The sequence below is a fragment of the Onychostoma macrolepis genome, chromosome 21 (assembly GCF_012432095.1).
Source record: "Onychostoma macrolepis isolate SWU-2019 chromosome 21, ASM1243209v1, whole genome shotgun sequence".
Lineage (NCBI taxonomy): Eukaryota > Metazoa > Chordata > Actinopteri > Cypriniformes > Cyprinidae > Onychostoma > Onychostoma macrolepis.
This window is the reverse complement of record NC_081175.1, coordinates 21,917,948-21,941,633: the sequence shown is the minus strand read 5'-3', so window position 1 is coordinate 21,941,633 and position 23,686 is coordinate 21,917,948. Positions and strand designations below refer to the sequence as shown.

The 23,686-nt window shown below is 38.2% G+C and overlaps 2 protein-coding genes across 4 annotated transcripts; one reads left to right on the top strand and one right to left on the bottom strand.

Moving 5' to 3' along the window:
- The first annotated feature begins 259 nt into the window (after nucleotides 1-259).
- glrx (glutaredoxin (thioltransferase)) lies at nucleotides 260-5,844 on the top strand. The gene is made up of 3 exons (XM_058758458.1): nucleotides 260-722; nucleotides 1,094-1,209; nucleotides 5,524-5,844. Exons 1-2 carry the CDS (start codon nucleotides 519-521, stop codon nucleotides 1,205-1,207), a joined length of 318 nt encoding a protein of 105 aa, XP_058614441.1. The 5' UTR covers nucleotides 260-518; the 3' UTR covers nucleotides 1,208-1,209; nucleotides 5,524-5,844.
- rhobtb3 (Rho related BTB domain containing 3) lies at nucleotides 5,519-23,620 on the bottom strand. 3 transcript variants are annotated; one of them, XM_058758456.1, is made up of 13 exons: nucleotides 22,282-23,620; nucleotides 20,911-21,151; nucleotides 20,500-20,692; nucleotides 17,837-17,994; nucleotides 16,410-16,518; nucleotides 14,542-14,928; nucleotides 10,028-10,137; nucleotides 9,749-9,851; nucleotides 9,381-9,554; nucleotides 7,350-7,516; nucleotides 6,555-6,586; nucleotides 6,180-6,276; nucleotides 5,519-5,657 (listed from the first exon to the last, which is right to left on the bottom strand). In XM_058758456.1, coding segments are annotated over exons 1-12 (1,737 nt in total). In that variant the 5' UTR covers nucleotides 22,284-23,620; the 3' UTR covers nucleotides 5,519-5,657; nucleotides 6,180-6,215. The 3 variants fall into 3 exon arrangements, with proteins under 3 accessions (XP_058614439.1, XP_058614438.1, XP_058614440.1); XM_058758455.1 differs by lacking the exon at nucleotides 6,555-6,586 and having other exon boundaries at nucleotides 22,282-23,618; XM_058758457.1 differs by lacking the exons at nucleotides 6,555-6,586; nucleotides 9,381-9,554 and having other exon boundaries at nucleotides 22,282-23,619.
- Between the last annotated feature and the right edge of the window lie 66 nt (nucleotides 23,621-23,686).

The window sequence follows — 23,686 nt, the reverse complement described above, 5'->3', positions numbered from 1 at the left end:
ACTATGGCGATGAACACTGCTAAAAGCCAAACCACTTTCATGGTACCTGAAACACAGAGTTGGCGCAAACCAACTGAAACTTACCTGGCTAGCCAGCTAATTCGGATTCATGGTACAGGCCCCTGTTCACATGAATCAAGGAGGCGTATCGGTTTATAGACCCAACCAATGAAATACGCTTTCACGGTCTACACTCGAATCCTATTGGTTTGTACCTTCGTCAGTCTTTGAAGTCAAGAAAAAGCTGCCTGTCACACACAAGAGACAATCATAAACAAAGGTGAAAGAGAACGATTCGTTCCCTTAAAAGATTCGTTCAAAAACCCAAATTCGTTCATAAACACCAGTAGTCTCCAACCCATTTTGAACTTTACCGAGGGGTGGTGTATTTTAATCCCGCCCTTACTTTGAAGGGTGTGAACCGAGGGGAAGTACGCGACTCACAAAGCCCAGAAAATAAGTGTTTCGTTTTGGCTTCTCTGGAGTCGTGAGCAGCTGTGCTTGTTACGTTAAGAGCAATGGCAGAATTTGTTAAGGCGCAAATTAAGGGTGACAAAGTAGTTGTGTTTCTGAAGCCGAGCTGTCCTTACTGCGTACTCGCAAAGGATGTTTTGTCAAAGTATAAATTCAAAAGTGGACACTTGGAGTTGATTGACATCAGCGGACGCAGTGACATGGGCAGCATGCAAGACTATCTGCAACAGATCACAGGCGCGCGCACCGTGAGTACTTATATAATGGTGTTATATAATATATGGTAACATTTTAGTTATATTAGACCGTCAGTCATTACGTCACACTGCCACAGTTACATTAATTCTAAATATACAGTCAACTAAAAGTATTAACTTAAAACAACACTTTTTTTTTTTTTTTAATCTTAAAGTTAATTTTCACTGCCATAGTTTATTATTATGGAGGTAAATATGGTGAGATTGTTTTTACTCGCTTATTCACACAAATGCTGAGTCACCAATAGCTTGACCAGCAGCTTTAGCCCTGCCCCCTGCGTGTTAGTCATATGCTTAATTCGTTTGCCATGTGATTTATTACATTTATTTACATCCATGTATTTTCCATGTATTCTTTGCAGGTTCCTCGAGTCTTCATAGGGGAACAGTGCATTGGAGGAGGAAGTGATGTTGATGGTCTGGACCGTTCTGGAAAACTGGAAGGCATGTTGCAGGCAATCGGATCTCTGCAGTGAAGGTATACTTCACAGTCCCTCTTTGGGGGCTCAAGCCCCTGCCCTTTTTCAAAATTATTCAAAAGTTCCCCTCTCAGACAAATACCAATGATATTGTGGTCAATAAAACGAAATGTATTTGAATGATAATTTACATGTCAGTGTGTACAAAACAGTAACTAAACGCTTAAAAGTCTGAAAATTCCTGTTTATTTTTACATATCTGTCAATCTGAGGCGTTGCTGTGGGTTGCATGCCTTTTGCTCATGGTTTTGCTTGACTGACTGATATTCACAGTCTGTTCGGAAACTAGGCCCTCAAGCCTCATATGGTTATTTCCGTGAATAGATTGACATAAGGAAAAATAAACCAAACAATATTTGAAACTTTTTTTCATCAATAATCAAAGCCATTGTGTCGATTTAATTAAAAATCCATATATTATATATTTTAAAATATTACATTATTCATCAATGCCCGTTTGTCATGTCCTATGTATAGGCTATGATACACCAACCAGTCATGATCTGGCACAAGTTCAAATTTCATTGGAAAATAATGTGGAGCGGTCATTTTCCGTTCTTCATAAATCGGTTGAAAATTACATGGGACAGACAAGCTAATTTGTCGAATGATCTGGATCTGCGGTTTTTATATTTATATTTAAATTTTGATCAAATAAATGCAGTCTTGATGACCATAAGTGACTTCTTGCAAAAATATAAAATAGTAATGTATCCAAACTTTTGACCTATAGGTCAAACTATAGGTAAGTTGTATCAACTTACATTTTATATATATATATATATATATATATATATATATATATTATATACATACACACACACACACACATATATATACACATATACAGTATCTCACAGAAGTGAGTACACCCCTCACATTTTTGTAAATATTTTATTATATCTTTTCATGTGACAACACTGAAGAAATGACACTTTGCTACAATGTAAAGTAGTGAGTGTACAGCTTGTATAACAGTGTAAATTTGCTGTCCCCTCAAAATAACTCAACACACAGCCATTAATGTCTAAACCGCTGGCCACAAAAGTGAGTACACCCCTAAGTGAAAGTGTCCAAATTGGGCCCCAGTGTCATGTGATTCGTTAGTGTTACAAGGTCTCAGGTGTGAATGGGGAGCAGGTGTGTTAAATTTGGTGTTATCGCTCTCACTCTCTTATACTGGTCACTGGAAGTTCAACATGGCACCTCATGGCAAAGAACTCTCTGAGGATCTGAAAAAAAGAATTGTAGCTCTACGTAAACATGGCGTAGGCTATAAGAAGATTGCCAAGACCCTGAAACTGAGCTGCAGCACGGTGGCCAAGACCATACAGCGGTTTAACAGGACAGGTTCCACTCAGAACAGGCCTCGCCATGGTCGACCAAAGAAGTTGAGTGCACGTGCTCAGCGTCATATCCAGAGGTTGTGTTTGGGAAATAGACGTATGAGTGCTGCCAGCATTGCTGCAGAGGTTGAAGGGGTGGGGGGTCAGCCTGTCAGTGCTCAGACCATACGCCGCACACTGCATCAAATTGGTCTGCATGGCTGTCGTCCCAGAAGGAAGCCTCTTCTAAAGATGATGCACAAGAAAGCCCGCAAACAGTTTGCTGAAGACAAGCAGACTAAGGACATGGATTACTGGAACCATGTCCCGTGGTCTGATGAGACCAAGATAAACTTATTTGGTTCAGATGATGTCAAGCGTGTGTGGCGGCAACCATGTGAGGAATACAAAGACAAGTGTGTCTTGCCTACAGTCAAGCATGGTGGTGGGAGTGCCATGGTCTGGGGCTGCATGAGTGCTGCCGGCACTGCGGAGCAACAGTTCATTGAGGGAACCATGAATGCCAACATGTACTGTGACATACTGAAGCAGAGCATGATCCCCTCCCTTCGGAGACTGGGCCGCAGGGCAGTATTCCAACATCCAAGACGACCACTGCCTTGCTAAAGAAGCTGAGGGTAAAGGTGATGGACTGGCCAAACATGTCTCCAGACCTAAACCCTATTGAGCATCTGTGGGCATCCTCAAACGGAAGGTGGAGGAGCGTAAGGTCTCTAACATCCACCAGCTCCGTGATGTCATCATGGAGGAGTGGAAGAGGACTCCAGTGGCAACCTGTGAAGCTCTGGTGAACTCCATGCCCAAGAGGGTTAAGGCAGTGCTGGAAAATAATGGTGGCCACACAGAATATTGACACTTTGGGCCCAATTTGGACACTTTCACTTAGGGGTGTACTCACTTTTGTGGCCAGCGGTTTAGACATTAATGGCTGTGTGTTGAGTTATTTTGAGGGGACAGCAAATTTACACTGTTATACAAGCTGTACACTCACTACTTTACATTGTAGCAAAGTGTCATTTCTTCAGTGTTGTCACATGAAAAGATATAATAAAATATTTACAAAAATGTGTGGGGTGTACTCACTTCTGTGAGATACTGTACATGTATATACATGCATACATACATATATTATTATTATTTTTTACATTGCCCCTATTTTACAGTTGAGCCCCTGCCCCTGAGGAACTCTCTGCACGTCCCTGCACAATATATACAACAATTACATCAGTGGTTCAAAACTGGTTTAGCCTCAGAGAGGGCCCAGATTTTACATTAGACAGTGGCCACCATCTCAAAATTGTGTATTGTACAAAGAAATGTCAAAGAAATGTTAGAAGAAACTGCCTTTTCTCTCAGCAGCCAGTAATTCACTCAACAAAACACATTTTGGTCAGCACAAACCATATTTGACTGACAATTTAAATGCAATGTTATTTTAGTATCACTGAAATTGTGTGTGTGTGTACCTACTTAACCATATTTTGGGGACAAATTTGTACCCAAAAGTGAGGTAAACCTGACAAAATCTCCAAAAACCTCCCATTGGGGACGTCCTCATTTGTAAAACAGGTTTAAAAAAAATTTTTTAAATTGTAAAAATGCAGAAAGTTTCCTGTAAGGTGTAGGGCAATAGAAAATACGGTTTGTACAGTATAAAAACCATTACGCCTATGGAATGTCCCCATTTAGATAGCCAAGTAAACATGTATATATTATTATTTTTTTAGTTATTTTAGTTCATCAAGGTAAACTAAATGAAAATAAAAAAATGATATTTTTATACTTGTTTATTTTATTTCAAGTAGCAAAATTTTAGTCAACTATAATAACCCTCTCTGGCTCATGTTGTCTGTTACCCTACATATTTTCCATCTGCAGTATCATTGCTTTTCCCACCATCAATGACTGTTAGAACAGACCTGTGACTCATTTTTGGGTCACGACCCACCCCTTGAGAACCACTGGTTTAGATTTAAGTCCAAGACTCTCAGAGCAAACATGCATAATGATGTAATGTGCTCGACCTCCCATTTTCAATATAATATCACGTAACATCTACTTTACTCAGTTGATTAGACTGCCAAAAGTTCAGCATTTTTACACAAAATTAGATAAAAATGCTAAAAATTCAACCATTTTTGGTTACATTCATGATGCCACTAAAAAAAATTAATTGATGAAATACTAAATACTGTGCAGTACATATTAAACAGTAGGCATTATGTAATGAATATTATAAACAATAGTATGCTACATTGTATGACTTTGTATGGTTTAGATTAAAGTCACAGACTCTCAGAACAAACATGCATCCTTCTAAAATGTCTTTATTCAGCATGAGATGAGGGTCAACATAACTGGACTAGACTAAAGACAGCCAGAATCGGCTCTACGTCGACCATACCAACTGCACTAAGAGGCGATCCACATGCTGGATGCGTACTTTGTACGTTATTAGTTTAAATAAAAATCTCAGATGTACATGTTACAAAAATAGTTGCATCAAATTCAAATTAATCTCATGGGGGAAAAAAAATAAATATTTGAAATTTATTCAAGTCATATTGCCGGAGTAACCACTTAATTCAGAAACAAAGAAATCTCACCATGAAATAACATGGCTGACCATGAGAGTGACATATCAGTCTCTGGAGAGAGTATAAGATCAACCCTACCCTGTTTAATACTTTGGGATTAATCCATCGCAGAGGAAGTTTATTGCACCAATCAGGCATAATCGTTCGATTAGCATTATCCACATAGAAGAGCATCAGTGCATAGGATCCACCAGTGTGAATTCACAGCTGTCTGCTTTATATCACAGGGTCAGAGGTCAAAGTGTGTGTGAATACAGTACATCAGAATCCACTGTCAACCCAAGAGTCAAACAAAGGTCTCTTTCATCCTGTATTTAAATAAATCTCCAATTTGCATCCTCTGTTTTTCGCCCTCCCTTCCGGTCCGCAGGGCGTCAAGAAGGGGTCACATGATGCTGCAGCGAGACTTACGGATCTGCCGTCTGCGTTGCTGGTACTCGCTGAGCTCCTGTAGGTAACCTCTGGAGGGCCAGCGCAGTCGCTCCACCTGCTCACGCTCCTCGTCTGTCAAAAAAAGCATCACAGGAAAATATTGCTGCAACATTCCCTCCTGCTGAACAGCAGTGCATTTAATATCCGCCCACCTTGCTCTTCAATTAAAATAATGTAATTGTCTTGTTGAATGTTTAAAAAAAAAAAAGAAATTAGAAGTCTTTAAAAAAACCTGAAAATAAAATATTTTCCTGTCAAAGTTTGCTCGTCCCATTCATTGACTCACAAATACACCATTCACGAGGCGACACTCTTTTATTTATTTGCCAAGTGCGTGTGGAAGGGCAGGACATACTAATTAGGTGTGACGTTGATTAATTTGTTTCAAAAGTGACCTTACAGTTGCTCTCAGTGTTTCATAATGAAGCTTTGACAGAAGCGGGTAGTGATTTGCATGGGCTTGTGTGCAGCAGCAGCTGTTAGAAGTGCTCTCAGGGCGTTGGGATCTGGCTTGTCACAGTTAGAGATGATTGTGTGTGCATGTGTTCTAATGTGCTTGAACATCCTTTCCAGGTGGTCAAGCAGACAGCTCACCTGATAGCTCCAGGAAGTCAGGCTTGTGGCTGAAGATCAGGTAGTTATTGGCAATGAAATGGAGGAGCCAGACATAAAGCTGGTCAGCGTTGTGACACTGATGAGAGAGATAGAGAGTGAACATGAGATCAGATAGAATGTTAGAGACTAATAAACATGTTGGACATATCACAGATGGTATTTCGGGATAGTCTACTACTTATACTATTTTGCTTACAAATTTGCTAAAAATGTCATAGGGAAAAACCCTATGACATAATACAGTTGATCAAATGTGTAGTAAACAATGTTGTTACTGTTAACTAAAACAATCAAAAAATAATTTTCGTTAATTGAAAAATATATAAACAATAGATGAAAAACTTTGGCAACTACCTGTAATAATTTTCAGCTGAAGTATAACTAAACTGTAAATAAAAATAAATGAAAGTAAAATATAAATAATAGGTAAAAAACATCAAAAGCACATACAAATGACAAAACTACATTATAAAATTAATAAACATTAAACTAAAATGAAAACAAAAATATAAAAATAACACCAAATTAAAAATATATAAATACAATGATAGTATGTAACTAATGCTAAAATAACAATAATCTTAGACAATCTTTAGACAAACCTTTTGTTATTAAAAAATGGGGGGATCACGGTTTCCACAAAAATATTAAGCAGCACAACTGTTTTTAACATTGATAATAATAAAAAATGTTTCTTAATCAGCATAATAGTATGATTTCTGAAGGATCATGTGACACTGAAGACAGGAGTAATGATGCTGAAAATTCAGCTTTGCCATCAAAAGGATTTAAAAATATATATATATATTAAAATAGAAAACAGGTATTTTTAATTTGAATAATATTGTACAATATTACTGTTTTTACAGTATATTTGATTAAATTAATTCAGCATTGATGAGCATAAGATCTTACCAACCTCAAATGTTTGAACGGTAGTGTATTTTACCGTTTGAAACATACAGTATCTTTTGCTTACTGGTTCACATACTATTATTAAAAAATAGGCAATACGTAATATAAATATGTTAACTATGTTCGTATACAGCATAGTGATATAACGGGTCCAAAGCACTCAAAGCAAAGAAGTGGCACCTTTATCAAACAAAAGGTCATCAAACACACCCCTGTTGATATGTAAAGACTCACCTTTGCTCTCTTCAGTAAGCGAATCACACTGATGCCCGTAGACGCTAGCTCTCGACTGGGCATACTCTGAAGATACGCGCAGACACACACCTCACACAGGTGCTGCAGCCGTTTCACCTGGTACATCTCTGCGCAGACGAGCACGGCCATGGCCTGCAGCACACTGGCTGAACACACAGACACACAGCACTGTCAATCACCTCCTGGTTCCCCCTCCATCAACCTCAGTTCATATTCACCCTCTGTCAATCAAGCTCAGTCTCTATTTGCATCTATTCTCTCAACAGTGTTGTTTAATGTCCTTGATATGAACGGGGAAGCATCCATCACATTGATTGACAGAATGAGTGAAACAATCTGACAAACTAAACCTTCCTTCATTGTTTAATGATAAATTCAACCTAAATCACTACATGTCATTGTGATTGAAACATATGGATTATGTCGCACAATACAGTGGATATAAAAGTCCATTGTTAGGCACAACATACAGAAGAACCCCTTTATTCTCACTTCATATTGTAAATATTAATAGTATTACCTAATCAGATAAAAAAATTAAGAACTTACACTACCATTTAAAAGTTTAGAGTCAATAAGATCCCATTTTTTTTATTTATTGGAAAAAAATATACTGATCAATGTTACAAAATATTTCTATTTCAAATAAATGCTGTTCTTTTAAACTACTTTCTATTGTAATCCTGAAAAAAAAAAAGTTTCACAGTTTCCACAAAACGTTTAAGCAGCACAACTGTTGATACTAACAAGAAATGTTTTGAGCAGCAAATCAGAATATTAGAATGATTTTTGAAGGATCATGTGACACTGAAGACAGGAGTAATGACTGCTTTGCCATCACAGGAATAAATTATGATAATTAAAATATTAAAATAGAAAAGTTATTTAAAATAAAATTGTAATAGTATATAACAGTATTACTGTTTTTACTGTATTTTTTAATCAAATAATTGCAGCTTTGGTGAGCATAAGAGACTTCTTTCAAAAACATTTTTAAAATCTTGTCGACCCCAAACTTTTGAACAGCTGTGTAAGTTTTTAATTAAAAAAAAACTATTTTATGAAACAAAATAATTAAAGGGATAGTTCATCATTGAATACTGTTAGTACTGTGAACATTTATCATTGGAAAAATCAGGTCAGCCATGCAAATCCATGGAAAATTCCAACTTTTTCAGGTAAGAAGTGTTCAATAGTTCTTTCTATTGCATAATTTGATACTCAGACTAGGTTATTCTCTCAAATTGTAGCAAGGTTAAGTCCTCTGAATCATAGTGTATTTTAGCACACCTGAAACACTTTATTGACCAATCAGCATCCAGGACCAGAACTATCTATTTTATAAGAGCATTTAAAGAAAAAAAAATGTAATTGTTTTTTTTTCCATACGGTGAAAGTCAATGGGGTCTGATGTTGTTTTGGACAGTTCTTATTTTGCTCAACATTTAGTCATTTTGACTACTAGTCACTTTTTTTCACCTTCAACAGAAGGTGTGGAATGACATGAGGGTGAGGGTGAAGACAATTTACATGATCCCTTTAAGGCAGGGTTGTCCAGTCCTGCTTCTGGTTTTTCTCCAAGTGGCAGGGTTGCCAGGTTTTCACAACAAACCTGCCCAATTGCTACTCAAAAGTTAAACTAGCCCAAAACTAGCCCAGTCGCATTTCGAGGGGGTAAAATACACGTTTTTTTGGCGGGTTCCCCTGGTAAAATTCATATTTTAGGGGCTAAATATCAAGTTATTGTGGTCCCTTAAATCCACGGACATGAAAAACAACCTGCGGCAACAGTGTTAAAGTAGCCTAATTCCGCGGGAAAACCGCAGACTTGGCAACACTGCCAACCAGCTCCAATACACTTGCCTGGAAGTTTCTAGTAAGCTGGAAGACCTTGATTAGCTGGTCCAGGTGTGTTTAATTAGGGTTAAAACTAGACTCTGGTGGATAGTGTCCCTCCAGGAACAGGTTTGGACACTACTGCTTTAAAATCCTTGAAAACCACACTCTCACCTGGACAGCAGGTGTCAGTGTAGAGGTACTCCAGGAAAGCTAGAAAGGTATCAGACGAGACTCCATGTATTGGCACCACACGACTTCGTGCTTCTGCGTATTTCCCACTGAACATGGCAGCCATAACATCACAGCGGGCCACAAGCACGGCTCTGTGCGCTGGCAGCACACTTCCTGCAAGCAGACGCACAGCTGACCTCTTAAAACACACTTACACTCATGGAGTCAAGCATTACAGAGGAGCTCTGACTCAAACACAAGCCCCTCCCTTGTACTTTGCACCTTTGAGCACTCTGAATCAATGCACCATTGTGTGCGCCTGTGTGTGTACATGTCCATGCACATGCAGGGTTAGCACTGACTCTTGCCTTGCACCATGAAGATGACATCAGAGTATAGAGGGGAATTGAAGAGGCTTCCCAGTGTCAAAGGACCTTGTTGAGAGCGGGGTGTGGGTGTGTCCCTGGGGGCCTGCAACCAGAACGAATCGACACTACAGTGCACAATCTGAGGTGATGAATACTGTTAGTACTGTGAGCATTTAGAATTGAGAAATCAGGTCAGCCATGCAAATCATTAGAAAAAACCTTTGCCACAGTCCAGATCTGTTGTATAATCAGAGCGCCTCCTGTCTGTCAGACGGATACCTTTTCTCTCCCAACGAATGAGCGTATCCTGTCCATCAGCTGGGCTACAGCCAAAGGGTTCTTCAGTTTTTCAGCAATAGCTTCCTCCAGGTATTCCCATTCCCAGGCCCCTGCGAAAAAATACACATCACCAGCACGCACTGACCCATGAACGCATCCTGCCCACACATGCATTAACTGGCTGTCCAGCTGACCGCGGAGTAAATCTCGACCTTTTCCACTGGCTGCTCAGATCTGCTGGAGTTTAACCAACAGTTCAACCTCTCAGTGGAGGTACACTCTTAAAAATACATATTTCAAAAGGGAGTTTTCAAATCGATGCCATAGAAGAACCATTTTGGGCTCCTTAAAGAACCTTCCGGTGTGCAGTTCTTAAAGGGATAGTTCACCCCAAAATTAAAATTGTGTCATTAATTACTCACCCTCATGTCCTTCCAAACCTGTTAGACATTTGTTCATCTTCAGAACACAAATTAAGATATTTTTGATGAAATCCGAGAGCTTTCTGACCCTGCATACACAGCAACCCAACTGACACGCTCAAGGCCCACATCAGTAATTCAGCCTTAATGAATACTTTTTATGAACAAAGAAAAGAAAAATAACAAATTTATTCAACAATTTCTTCTCTTCCGTGTCAGTCTTCGCTGCGTGTTCAGGAGAGTACCACGACGCAAGGATCTGGCGTTCTGATGTAGAACCCGGATACGCTGCGCCTTGTTTACAAGCAGAGCAATGCACAATGCACCTCGAGACTGACACCGAAGAGAATAAATAGTTGAATAAAGTCATTATTTTTGTTTTCTTTGCGCACAAAAAGTATCTTCGTAGCTTCGTAAAATTAAGGTTGAACCACTGATGTCACATGGACTATTTTAATGATGTCCTTACTACCTTTCTGGGCCTTGAACGTGTCAGTTGCGTTGCTGTCTATGGAGGATCAGAAAGCTCTCAGATTTCTTAATTTGGGTTCCGAAAATGAACGACATGAGGGTGAGTAATTAATGACAGAATTTTCATTTTTAGGTGAACTATTCCTTTAAAAGAGCCATGTGAAGAACATCTTGAAAATCTAAAGAAACTTTTGTGAAAGATTCCATGGATGTTAAAGGTTTTTCATGGGACCATCAATGCCAATAAAGAACCCAGTGCACAGGGCTGGTGGATTCAGTTACAACTTCAAAAACAAGGTTATGTGAGCCTTTTCTCAGTTTTCTCTTCTCCATTCACTAACACTGGAACAGCTGTTTTCCACAAGAATCAAGTATTCTTGGTGACAGCTAAGAAAATAAAACCAATATTTAACTGGTGTTATTTCATAGTAAAGACAGTTTCCACTGTTCTGTCACGTAAAAATCTTCATCCGTCACGGTTGAGCTGATTTAATATTAACTCGGCCTCATTCGTAAATCTGTCTAGACACTACCCAAGCGAGATTTGATCCGAAAGAAACCACGCACAATGAGTTTCCGTGCATCATTTCCGTTAATGTAACGACCGCCCTTGGTTCACGGGAAGAAAATGGCCTCTGGAAAAATCACACTATATATCAGCAGCAGGGTGAGATGATCTAATCAGTATGGGGCTCACCTTCTCACCTTCTGAGCATGGCCTCACTCTGATAAATGAGTCTATAATATCCATTCCTGTTTCCTGGACTGTTAAAGCCTCATCTGAACACCTGATTGAGATGCATGTCCATCCTTCCAGCCTCCATTTTGCATCAGAGGTCCCAAAGAATGGGGAACGGGAGGTAATATTCCCAGCTTATGAGGAATGTTGTGGTGGGCTAATACAAGCATAGAATCACAATTTTGTACTTGGGTGAATGTCACAAAAGCATGTCCAGGACACTTCACCCCAAAATCAAAATAAATGTATTGTTTGCATAAAGGAAATTCTCTGACTTTATTTTCATGACATTTAAAGGTGACTTTCCCTCAATAAAAAGAGTTCAAATTACAATTAAAAGTACTTGTTAGGCCATTTTACATGGGCCACCATGTTGAGATCACATGACCAGCTGAATACTACTTGCTTTATGGTGGTAAACCCCTTATTATAAGGTACAGAATAAATGAACCATGGCTGATTTGAATAGCGCATTTCAACAACAGCGTCAGTAACTGAAAAATTTGCATGATGCTGCTTTCAAACCACTAGGTGTCAGTATTATTGTATGCAATAATTGTATTGTGTGTGTATGTATAGTAAGAAGAGATGTTTGTCATATAGCTGGCAATATAAACACAAAATTACTGAGCACAATAATTACTATAATAATAAAAACAGTCAACCTTTTATATAAGCAAAAAGATTGTTGTTCTTTTGATTTTAAGGAAAAAAATGTTTGTTTGTTTATTAATTATTGTTTGTATTGCATTGTATTTCGGTAAAAAGAATTTGGGATGAAAAGGTGCTTAACTGTCATGAAAATATTGCCACAGTGCTAAAAATCTTAAAGGGATAGTTCACCCAAAAATGAAAATTTGATGTTTATCTGCTTACCCCCAGGGCATCCAAGATGTAGGTGACTTTGTTTCTTCAGTAGAACACAAACGAAGGTTTTTAACTCAAACCGTTGCAGTCTGTCAGTCCTATAATGCCAGTCAATGGGCACACAATCTTTGGGAGAAAAAAAAACATGCACAGACATATATATATATATATACGTAGATCCTTGCATATCGCGGCCCATAGAAACCGTCGCTAATGAGGCATCTATGTACATATATCTATGTGCCAGAGCAGGTTGACACGTCACGCACCGGATGTTGTGACAGTCGGACATTGAGGTTTATCAGAGGTAAAAAATGCTATAAATACTGTTCAGTTTCTCGCACAAACCGATCGTTTCATGTCTTAGGACATCAATGTATCGTCACGAGCCGCAAGGTTTAATTTGAATTTGTCTGTGCATGTTTTTTTTCTCTCCCAAAGATTGTGTGCCCATTGACTGGCATTATATGACTGACAGACTGCAACGGTTTGAGTCAAAAATCTTCGTTTGAGTTCTACTGAAGAAACAAAGTCACCTACATCTTGGATGCACTGGGGGTAAGCAGATAAACATCAAATTTTCATTTTTGGGTGAACTATCCCTTTAATGTTCCAAAAACAGTCAACATTTTATTTGAGCAAAACATTTTTTTGATCTTTTGATTTTGGGGTAAACTTTTTTTTTTTTTTTTTTACTTTTACTTTTTATTTTAGCAAAAAATAATTATTTAATTCTTTCTTTTGATTTGTGGTAAAATATAACATGACATGTTACTGAGAGGTTTTGTGAAATTCAGCACTTACCATAACCATAAATTCAGAATGTTTTATAGTGGCACAAATATTGTATATCATATGTTTTTTCTCTCTTATGTTGCCTCATATGCATATATACACACACACACACTTAAACAGAAAAACAAGCACACACACACATGCACACACACAGAGATCTCTCTGTCCTCCCATGCATGGTAATCAGCCCCACAGCTCCAGGGTCCCATAGAGTGGACTGCCATCATACATGCACATGTAGAGAACCATAAATCAGCCAGGCCTTAGACACAAACAAACAGCCTCCAAACTAAAGCCATTTTAATTATGAAACCGTCCTATAAAAATCCTTCTTTTCAAACACAAAAGAAAACACAATTGCAGAGCTGAAGAGATAAGGCAGTGAATAGGAGAGAAAAATTTCAACCATAACTCAATTGAGACGCCTAAACCATCAGAACTGAGGAAGCATTTTCAAACTGTTTCCTTCAATAATGCTAATCTCGCTTCATATTTACGGTTGTGACAGGATTCTTCATGGAAAAAGAAATGCTGCCGGCACACCAGCAATAAAAGAAGCTCTACCTAGAGGAAATTTGCTCTTTCAAAGCTCAGGAGAATTGGATTTTCAGTCAAATAAATTAGATCAAATAAAATGTATTTAGAATATTTTTATATGATTACTAGCATTTTAGAATAAATATTTAAAATCTATTTAAAATATTAAAACTTAATAGCATGTTTTTTCATAGCTAAAGATAATTAGGTTCTCAGTAAATAAAATAAAATACAAATAAATATTTAACATGATTATTTTATATGATTGGGTAGCGTCTTTTTTCATAGTTATCAGTAAAGAAAATAAATACTTGAAATGTATTTAAAATATTCAAATTTATTATATAATTATTCACAGCTCGAGAATCAGGTTCTCAGCAATTAAATATAAAAAAGTAAACATTTAAAATTTATTTAAAAAATATTACAAATGTTTTATATGATTATTAGCGGGGGGTTTTTTCAAGAAAATTATTTTGTGTAAGTAAAGGTCTCCATTTGCTCTGTTTAATCAAATTTTTGTCTAAAAGAAGCAGCTGAGTTACTAAAGTTCTTATCCGTTATTTTTCTTTCTTATGGGAAAAAAAAGCCATAAACGTCAATATATTGTGCCCTCTATCCGACAGCAGTTGCCTTGAACAACATCAGCCGCAATATTGCAAGCCGCGCACGTTCTCTCTCACCTCTGTAAAGAAACATTAACGTCTCCCACAGGCATAAACAGAGCAGCGGGTCCTTCACAACCAGCCGTGAAAGGTGTCCAGGAGGGTGTCCGTCTGCTCTGGGTAGATCATCTATGCCTCCATCCCAGGTGGACAAAAGTGAGTGGGGGCCGTCTCTGTCCCTGCAGGTGCAGCGCGAAACGGGCCTTTCCCAGGCCTGCCGTCCCACCAGCAGCTGTCTGAAGTATGGGCTGACGGCACACAGAACAGATGCGTGTGCCCAGCCCAGCTCCTTCCCAGAATCCCCGGCGTAGAACGCCACATCTGCAAACTGAACGCCACGTTCGAGGAGCCACTGCAAGTCCTGAGAGAAGGAGGACTCCTCCACTCTCACCGGGGGAAGGCGCGCTGAAAGACATGGATGGGATATTATAGGACAGCTTTATTGCTCAGGTATTGATCTTTATAGCTCAGGAGACTAAATGTGGGTCTGAGTTATGTTTCAATCAAGTATCAACTTCAAAGCTGAGATGTCTCCTAAAGTACCTTTAAATAGTCAAAAAATGTGACAATTGTTAACATGGAGTAAGAATGCAGAGCTATCAAATGAATAAAGTGAAATGTGATTACAGACTTTGATTACAGACTTTGTAATAACCAGTAGTAATGTCAAATATTACACTTTTAATCAGTATAATGCATCCTTGGTGAATACAATTATTAATTTCTTGCAAAAACAAAAAAACAGTTTGGATGTCATATACATTCCAGTGCAGTTTTTCTTTCAAATGCAATTTCTGCATTTCTAGTTAGCAATTAAAGCGATACGTCCTTACATTCCAATTAGAATTAAAATATTCTCAAATCCCAAATCATAGTATGCTGAAACAAGTATGCTAAATCTCTATTTCCAGTGTATTTTCAAAGTGTGCGTCCTTGCATGTGTTCAATATTGCTGACAGCCGCTCTATTTAATTTTGATGCTGTCTAGGAGAAACAACCGTGATATTAAAAAGATCTAATCTGTGATTATTGTTTCCTGTAGGGAATGTTAAAGAGCTTCTGGAAGCCCAAAAGGATGTGAAGGAGAGGAAGATAAAAGAAATAGGTAAGAGAAAGGGAGAAACAAGGTGAGCTAAGCAGAGGAGGAAGGTGGGTAAGGAATTTTTTTAGTGTGAAGGGAACAAGGTGGAGAAAGAGAATGATGAGACAAGCAGAGCAGAGGAGACAGGATGAGTAAGGGGTAATAAAATGGGAGCATGAAAGCAAATCCCAAACAAGGAAGATTATGGGAAGGCCACAACATGGGCAGGCGTTAAAAAGAAACAGAACAAGCACAACAAACAATGTTATTTATTCATCATGTCTGTATTATAGGCATATTTCTCATATATTACTGCTGTATTTTATGCACTCCATAACCATTCATTTGAGGCCACACCAACGGTTTTCCAGTATTCAATATCCTTCATATTTTATGGGCTGTGCTCTATAAAAAGAGCCTAAGTGGTGTTGGAGCCACACCAACAAACTACAGAAAGCTTTGGCTTCTCGTTCTAAGTGTCAGTGCTCAAAGCAGTGCTCATCTTGTGCAGAATCCTTCTAGCCTTTAGCAGACAATCCTTTTATCTAAATGGCAGATGAGTTCATTGACTCGGTTACTGATGAATATTGCCATTTTGTGCATATTTTGCAGCCCAGCTGCTTTGCAGAGATTAAGATAAGATGCCCGGTAAATTGCAAGTACTTATTAGTGAGATTAGCCAAAATTAGACAGGTTTGAAGGGAAGCGGAAAAGTCGAGAGATGCGTGAGGATCTTTTTGGGAGGTCTACTTCACTAGACACATCATTGACATAATAATGAGGGAAAATCTCATCAGCCACTAACCTGGCTGGTCCAAATGAGGAGGACGGGGCTCGTTAAACCTGTGACCCCGCCGTTTGTCTGGCCGTTCTTTGGCTTTCTGCTTCAGACACTGAATCATGAAATATTCCAGCTGTGTGAAGATTCAAAGGCAAACGTGTAAATAACATCCAAGTACACCACAAATCACACCAACACCAAATATGGTGGAATATTTGCAGCTAGTTAGAAATAATGTGTTAAAATTGTGTCTTTAGGGTTACAACAGCTTGTCACTATAACTTTTTTAACACAATTGCTGCATATTTTTGCAATACAAATCACAGTTGCAGTTATGCACTTGCAAAGGAAATCTATGGGGTAAGATTTGCTGATTAATAAAAGTATTTCGCCTCATGTGAGTTTCAAAACCACAAACAGCCTTGTCAATGGATAGTGTACATTTTATATTTTCATATATTTTTAGTGAATTGAGTAAACAGCTTCTATTAAAATCAAAACAATCTCATCAATTGTACTTCCTCATTTTATTTATTATTTTACATTGTATTAGTCCACTGCAATTGTACAGTGCTCCAAATAGGATAAAGTTGAGAATGAAATTTCTGTTGGAAACATGAACATCACAAAAAAAAATAAAAAAACTACAACAACAAAAAAACTTTTTGTAATGTGAAGATCATGTGAAAATAATGTCGAGATTTTTTGTTATGTGAAAACCATGAAAAGATTCAATCAAAATCACAAGAAAATAACTTGAGAAAACAAAAAAGGAAATAATATTAAAGCACAGCTTAAAAAAAAAAAAAAAGACTTCAATAAAATATTGTGTAAAATAAGTCTTGATTTTAATTGAGCAATTTTGTGCACATCTTAATTAGTAGCATTAGTAACATTAGTACACCCAAACCATACTGGTTATCGGCTGATATATATATATCAGTATTGGCCAATTACAGATATATATTGACCAATATTGGATATTTTGTCCCTATATTTTATTTGTCTACTACTAATTTAACCCTTTAAGGGTTCCTTCCAGAATGTCTTGCCCCATAGACTTCCAATGTAAGAGCATTTCCGTAAACATGTTTTATGGTTGTGTTTAAGCTTAAGGATGAGAAAATTACTGTCTCCATATAGCATGTGATAGATACTGTCAAGAGCTATTAAAATTTAAATTCTAATTAGCCATTTAGCAGACGCTTTTATCCAAAATGACTTACAGTACACTTATTACACTCTCCCAGGAGTGACCAGGGCTCAAGGTCTCAGTGGTGATGGATGGGTTTTATATTTAACCCGAGGCATGGAGTTTATAAATTACCCCTTACCGGGTTTGAACCGCCAACCTTATGGGTACCAGCTCGGAACCGCTAAACCACAAGTACAGTTCTTCTGCATACTAATGAGACTTCTTAACAATGATTAAGAGAAAAAGAGAGACTTACCACACTGCCAAAGTAACGACCCACAAAAAAGTTGTTTAGAGAGGGCAGCTCCAGGTAAGTGGCCCCCAGGTCCCTGGACAGCTGGAGTCCCTCACTGTGGGGCACACAGCTGCTCCAGTCGGACGCACACAGAGGACATGTGCACGGCGGGCCTTCATCTGTGGAGGATGACAGAGGGAAACAATAAAAATGTGATGCACTCTTAAAAAGACATTTTTCACAGTGATGCCATAGAAGATCCATTGATCCATCCATCTCTTTTGTGCTATGGAAAGGTTCCATGGAACCACACATGCCAATTTTTAAGTGTATATGCATATGCAACCGTATTACTGATGCACATACAAATGACATTTGTAGAGCAAGGGGCCAAATAAAGCATGACTCATACTGACAGAGAGTACATAACATCCAGAGAGATGTCAACAGGCAGACATATGGAGCAACAAAATCTGAGCCTTTATTACATAACAACGCATGCCAGCTCAAGTTTATACCAGCGTAAATTTAAACATCAGTACGTGTGTGTGGACGGGCGGAGAGAGAGTGGCAGTGACAGAATGAGAGAGCAGGGATAACTGGATAAAAACAATGTGTGTATGTGTGTGTGTTAGGAGGAGCTGGCCCGGCCAGTAGGGTGAATGCCTCAGGGAACAGAAGAGCACGTAAAACGATAGCAAGAAAAGACAGCTAAATGGAGAGAGAGATAGATGGAGTGAGAATGGAAGAGTGGAGAAAGAGACGTGAAGAGGGCACGGGCAGGAAGAGGTATGAATCACTGTAGCCAATAAAAGAAAAAGCCCGGAGAAATGGAAAAAGATGTACCGTATGAGTATGTGTGAGCATGTTTTGACCATGTTTACACTCTCATTTTGCCTCGGGTCTCTCCACGGCAACGCAACAGGAAATACAGCACAGTTCACAAACTCATTAGCATGAACACCACTATTGCTCATGCTTAAGAGTATTAGAAATAAACAAACCCTTTAGTGTATATCCTAAAGGTGTCGTTCACCCAAAAATTAAAATTCTGTCATTATTTACTCACCCTCATGTTATTTCAAATCTCTTTTTCTTTTTCTTTTTTTCTTCTGTAGAACTCAAAATAAGATATCCATTGGAGCCCACTGACTTTCATTGTATTTTTCAATGACATCTCCTTTTGTCTTCCACAAGGTATTTTTATATGTTTTGTCAGTCTGAATGAGTCCAGTCTGATTTCAGATTCTGAAAGTTCGATTATGTTGATCCAGATGTTAACAGCTCTGTGCAAGGTACTTTTGAATCCATTTGAGAAAAGATTCAAACGTTTACGTGCATAATGTTGGTCGAATTATTACAGGATTATTTTAAATTTAATTCAGATCTAGCTCAATCAGGTCGAATGAGGTTTTTATATAATGGCTTTTCAGTCCTACTGAGACATCAGTCCGATTATAAACTAATTACTTGAATGCATGTCCTGTAAAGGTAACTATAGACAGTAATGCAGGTTTGGAACGACATGAAGTTGAGTAAATGATGACAGAATATTACATTTGAGTAGACTATTCCATTAAACTTTGAATAACTCATTCTACACTGTTTGTGCCATATTGCATTTCCAATATTTACAGTATACAGCAGGGATTCCCAATATTTTGTCAGCTGACTCCCTTTGACATAAATTTTTATTTGAGATACCACCTAAGAATTTAGCAAAATTTTTCAGTAATTTAAAAACACATTCACATGTTCGCCATTCTCTAATAACCACATGCAAATGAACAAAATATTTCAAATAAAAACAAATTAAATATATGTATTTTAGTAGGATTTTTTTTTTATTTTTATAAATTACTTATTTAAATTTTTATCATTGATTTAATTTGTAGTTTTTCTTCAAACCTGCAAACACCAGTTTGAGAAACGCTGCTCAAGAACCTTTCGCAAGTCTTAAACAAACCAATCGTGTTCGTTTTTCCTTCATTATCCTGCAGGGATAAATGTTGTAGCTGGATGGAATCACATCTTGATAAATTATACATCTCAAAGGTCACACTGTGAGCACAGAGCTGCCGCTTTTATAGCGAACGGAGCCAAATCTGTGGTCTAAGTGCTTTGAGTCTATAAATGTTTACCTATGAGCATATTCAACAAACGCTCACGGCGCAGCCGCGTTCTGCACATCAAAAGACCTCCAAATCTCGGCTCGATCAGACTTCTTTTTCCTTGAAGTCAGAAGCTTCTCATATGCTGATATGTTGCTTTTGAAGATCAGTTAAGGTAAACCAGATCAACACCATATGTTCCATATGTTTCATTTCAATTACGTGAATGTTGCTCTTTGTCATTTCAGGAAAGTTTAAAAGTCAGTTTTACTGTCTAATGCCTTGATTGACATGAGGTAATTAAGATTAAATTATGAATAATCCTAATTATCATTAGTACTTGACAATATTTGCTCTGCTTACAGTACTTAAGCACAGATTCCATAAGCAAAACCATCAGGCAATTTTTAACCAGAGTTTAGTTAAATTGTTTCCATTAAGGCCATTATCTCGCAAGTCTGCTCTACAAAAGGCTGACAGTCATTTGTTTTTCTTTAAAACTTCGTAATGGAGAAAAATACCTCAAATGAACTCTAAACAAATGCAAAACAGAAACAGCCAATCGCTTCTCACCATTTAGCCTCGCCCCCACGGCTACCAGAATCACAGGAACACCCCAGTGTCGAAGAAGAGGGCGAAGTCTTGGGGCGTAGACGTTTCGGACCTGCTGGAATGCCAGTTTGTCGTTGACCGAGTACTTAATGACCACGATGTCGGCCTGCTCCAGAACGCTCCGCACACTCGCCCAGTCGCTGTCCAAAAGGTCCTGCGATTAAAACGAAGGTTTTAACCTGTGATGTTTAAGAGGGCATATCTCAGTAGTTCAGCATCTGTTCCACCAATCAGCTTATGGATATCACTGCCATAGCTAAATTCCTCTTAGTCCTCCAATCAGGCGGAAACAACTCCCTTCCCAGAGTCTACAGAAACCCTAATCCTGCTTTAGAATCCCATCATCCCTCTCTCATTCACTCTGTTACTCACCCAACTGGGACAATCCCGCACCATCACTCTGACATCCCCAAACACTCTAGACTGGTACTCCATAAACGCAGGATTCAAGGGATGCCTCGATGGCGTCACCGAGTTTGGATCCAATTCCCGAGCTCCGTGGCCCAGGTAACTCCACAACAAGCCACCTTGGATCTGTCCCGGGCCGGTCGTCTCATCCCCAGGCCCGACGCCCCCAGGACACTCGCTACCCAGGGCCACTATGTGGACAGACCTGTGAGACATAGAAAAGCCTTTAGCAGTTTACAATTACAATCCAACCGGTTGTCTTTATATAAGCAATCACAGCTCACAGCATTTACACAAAATCCTCAATTCTCTCTGCACAGTAAAAATGTAAAAAAGACCATTTTAAAAAATGCAACAGTTCAAAACCTGTTTTGAACTGTTTTTAAATTGCTTAACTGTAAGTTACCATTCCATATACAGTGAAGTACTGTAACTGGTTCAACACTGCATAACGTGTAATTTTACAGTAAAATACTGTCAAATTTGTGTAGGTTTTTTTTTTTGCAAGTAAAAACAATGAATTACCTTCGCAGTTCAGTTTTTTGTTAGTTCAAGTAGATTTGTATATTAACATTATATCACTTAATGAAATACACAATTATCAGTGAAAAATATACAGGCAGTATTTTACTGTGATTTTCTAGCAACCAAAGCTGACGAATCTATACAGTATATAACAGTAAACACCTCACTTGGTAATATACCACATACTGTATATGAATTATATAGCCTATATACATTTTACTGTTAAATGACTATTTAAAAAAGCAAATGAAAAAAATCTAATTTAATTTTAAAATGTAGGATATAGTAAGTAAGACAATACATTTTTTTGTGGTAATTTTATTTTTGATGAGTTGTGTCAATTTTCATATTCAGGGCCCAGGACAAAATACAAAGACATTTGCAGTTAAGAGCACTAAATGCATTATGCTATCTCATTTTGGACTGTTAACTCTGTAATTGTTGTAGTTATGTGCTAATTATTAGGCTACTATTGCACATTTTGTATGCAAATGCATGTTATAATGCAATATTTGTGTGTAGCCTATACATATTTTCATATCTGTCTATCATATATATATATATATATATATATATATATATCTTAAATATATATGTATTATATATATATATATATATATATATATATATATAATTATTGTTGCTATTATTATCTCACACGCAGCCTATGCATGCGTGCAAATGTCAATGTGTCAATGCCCAGTAACAGTTAGTGCATTGATATTTATGTCATGGTACTGTAGCATAACTGTCAATTTTGCGCTATTGGGGCTTCGGTCATGGCAAAGCAAAAATCATATGCATACTTACATGATCACAACAACCGTCCGCTGGATCAAGGCTCGGGGAGCACGTACTTCAGCGGCGGGCTTTCACATCAGTCTCCGGCTGTTTTCCGCAATGAAGGTCGGACACGGTACAATCCCTCAGCAAAATGAAAAAGCGAACGGTTCATTCATTAAACGCGCTGGCAAAGTGAAAGAGTGTCCGCAATGATCCGACCGTAAACACACATCCAGGCAGAAACGATCCAGTGGATCCTGCGCTAGAGGAAACAAGTTCATACTCCACCGAAAACAGGGATCCGGTGCTTCCCGGGACGCATGGCACGATCTGAGCACTGAAACCAGACGTCACTTGAGCATAACGGCAAAGCTCATGGGTCAATCAGATAAGAATATAGAGGAAAACAAAAAAGAGCAGCGCGAGTGTGTGCCTCCTGACTCAGCAAACGATCGGAGGGACGTGGACACTTGCTGTCCACACCGCGCACAGGCTGGTCGTGTTAGTGCTGTGCCTCTGCTGTCTTGTCTGTTCAAACCAATGGCACTTTCAGTCATTAATACGTGATTCGAGAGAGTCTTTGACTGTTATTCCCAACAAATAAAAACGCAGTCTCACTGCAAGCTCAATCAACAGCAAAACCAACTACCCAGACAGATTTTCTCAAGAATATGGCGCTCGCTGATGCAAAACACATCGGCTTTGGGCCCCTGGGAGCCTCCTTCAGTACCCTAGCCAAAGTCAAAAGAGCCCACCGCCATGCCAGAGCTGAGACGTGGCAGGGGCCCGTGGGGGCACCCAGTGCCCCTTGGGTGTGAGATAACAATATTTATGCTTTGCTTTCACAAGCACCACTAATTAGACATGCTGCATGCTGACACGCGTGTACTGACCCATACAACGAGTACCTCTATATTATGGGCTTTCAAGGCACTGATCCACTAATAAAAGGTTGCAGTGGTAATAATAGGCATTTATTGCATGATATAAACAAATAAACATTGATTAGACTCTTTATTTGTGCATTAGCTGGATGTTGCTGTTTTCTTTCAGACTGTCTACAGTATTATTTATTAAAGATTTATTAATGTTTTTGAAAAAAGTCTCATCAAGGCTGCATTTATTTAATCAAAAATGCAGTAAAAAAAAAAACAGTAACATTGTGAAATATTATAATTTCAAATAATTCCTGTGATGGTAAAGCTGAATTTTCAGCAGCCATTACTTCATTACTCCAGTCTTCAGTGTCACATGATCCTTCAGAAATCATTCTAATATGCTGATTTGGTGGAAATATTTTTTTTTTTTTATTATCAATGTTGAAAACGTAATAATTTTGTGAAAAACATTTTTTCAGGACTCAAAAGTGCAGTATTTATTTAAAAATATATATTTTTAATTATTATTATTATTATAAATGTCTTTACTGCCA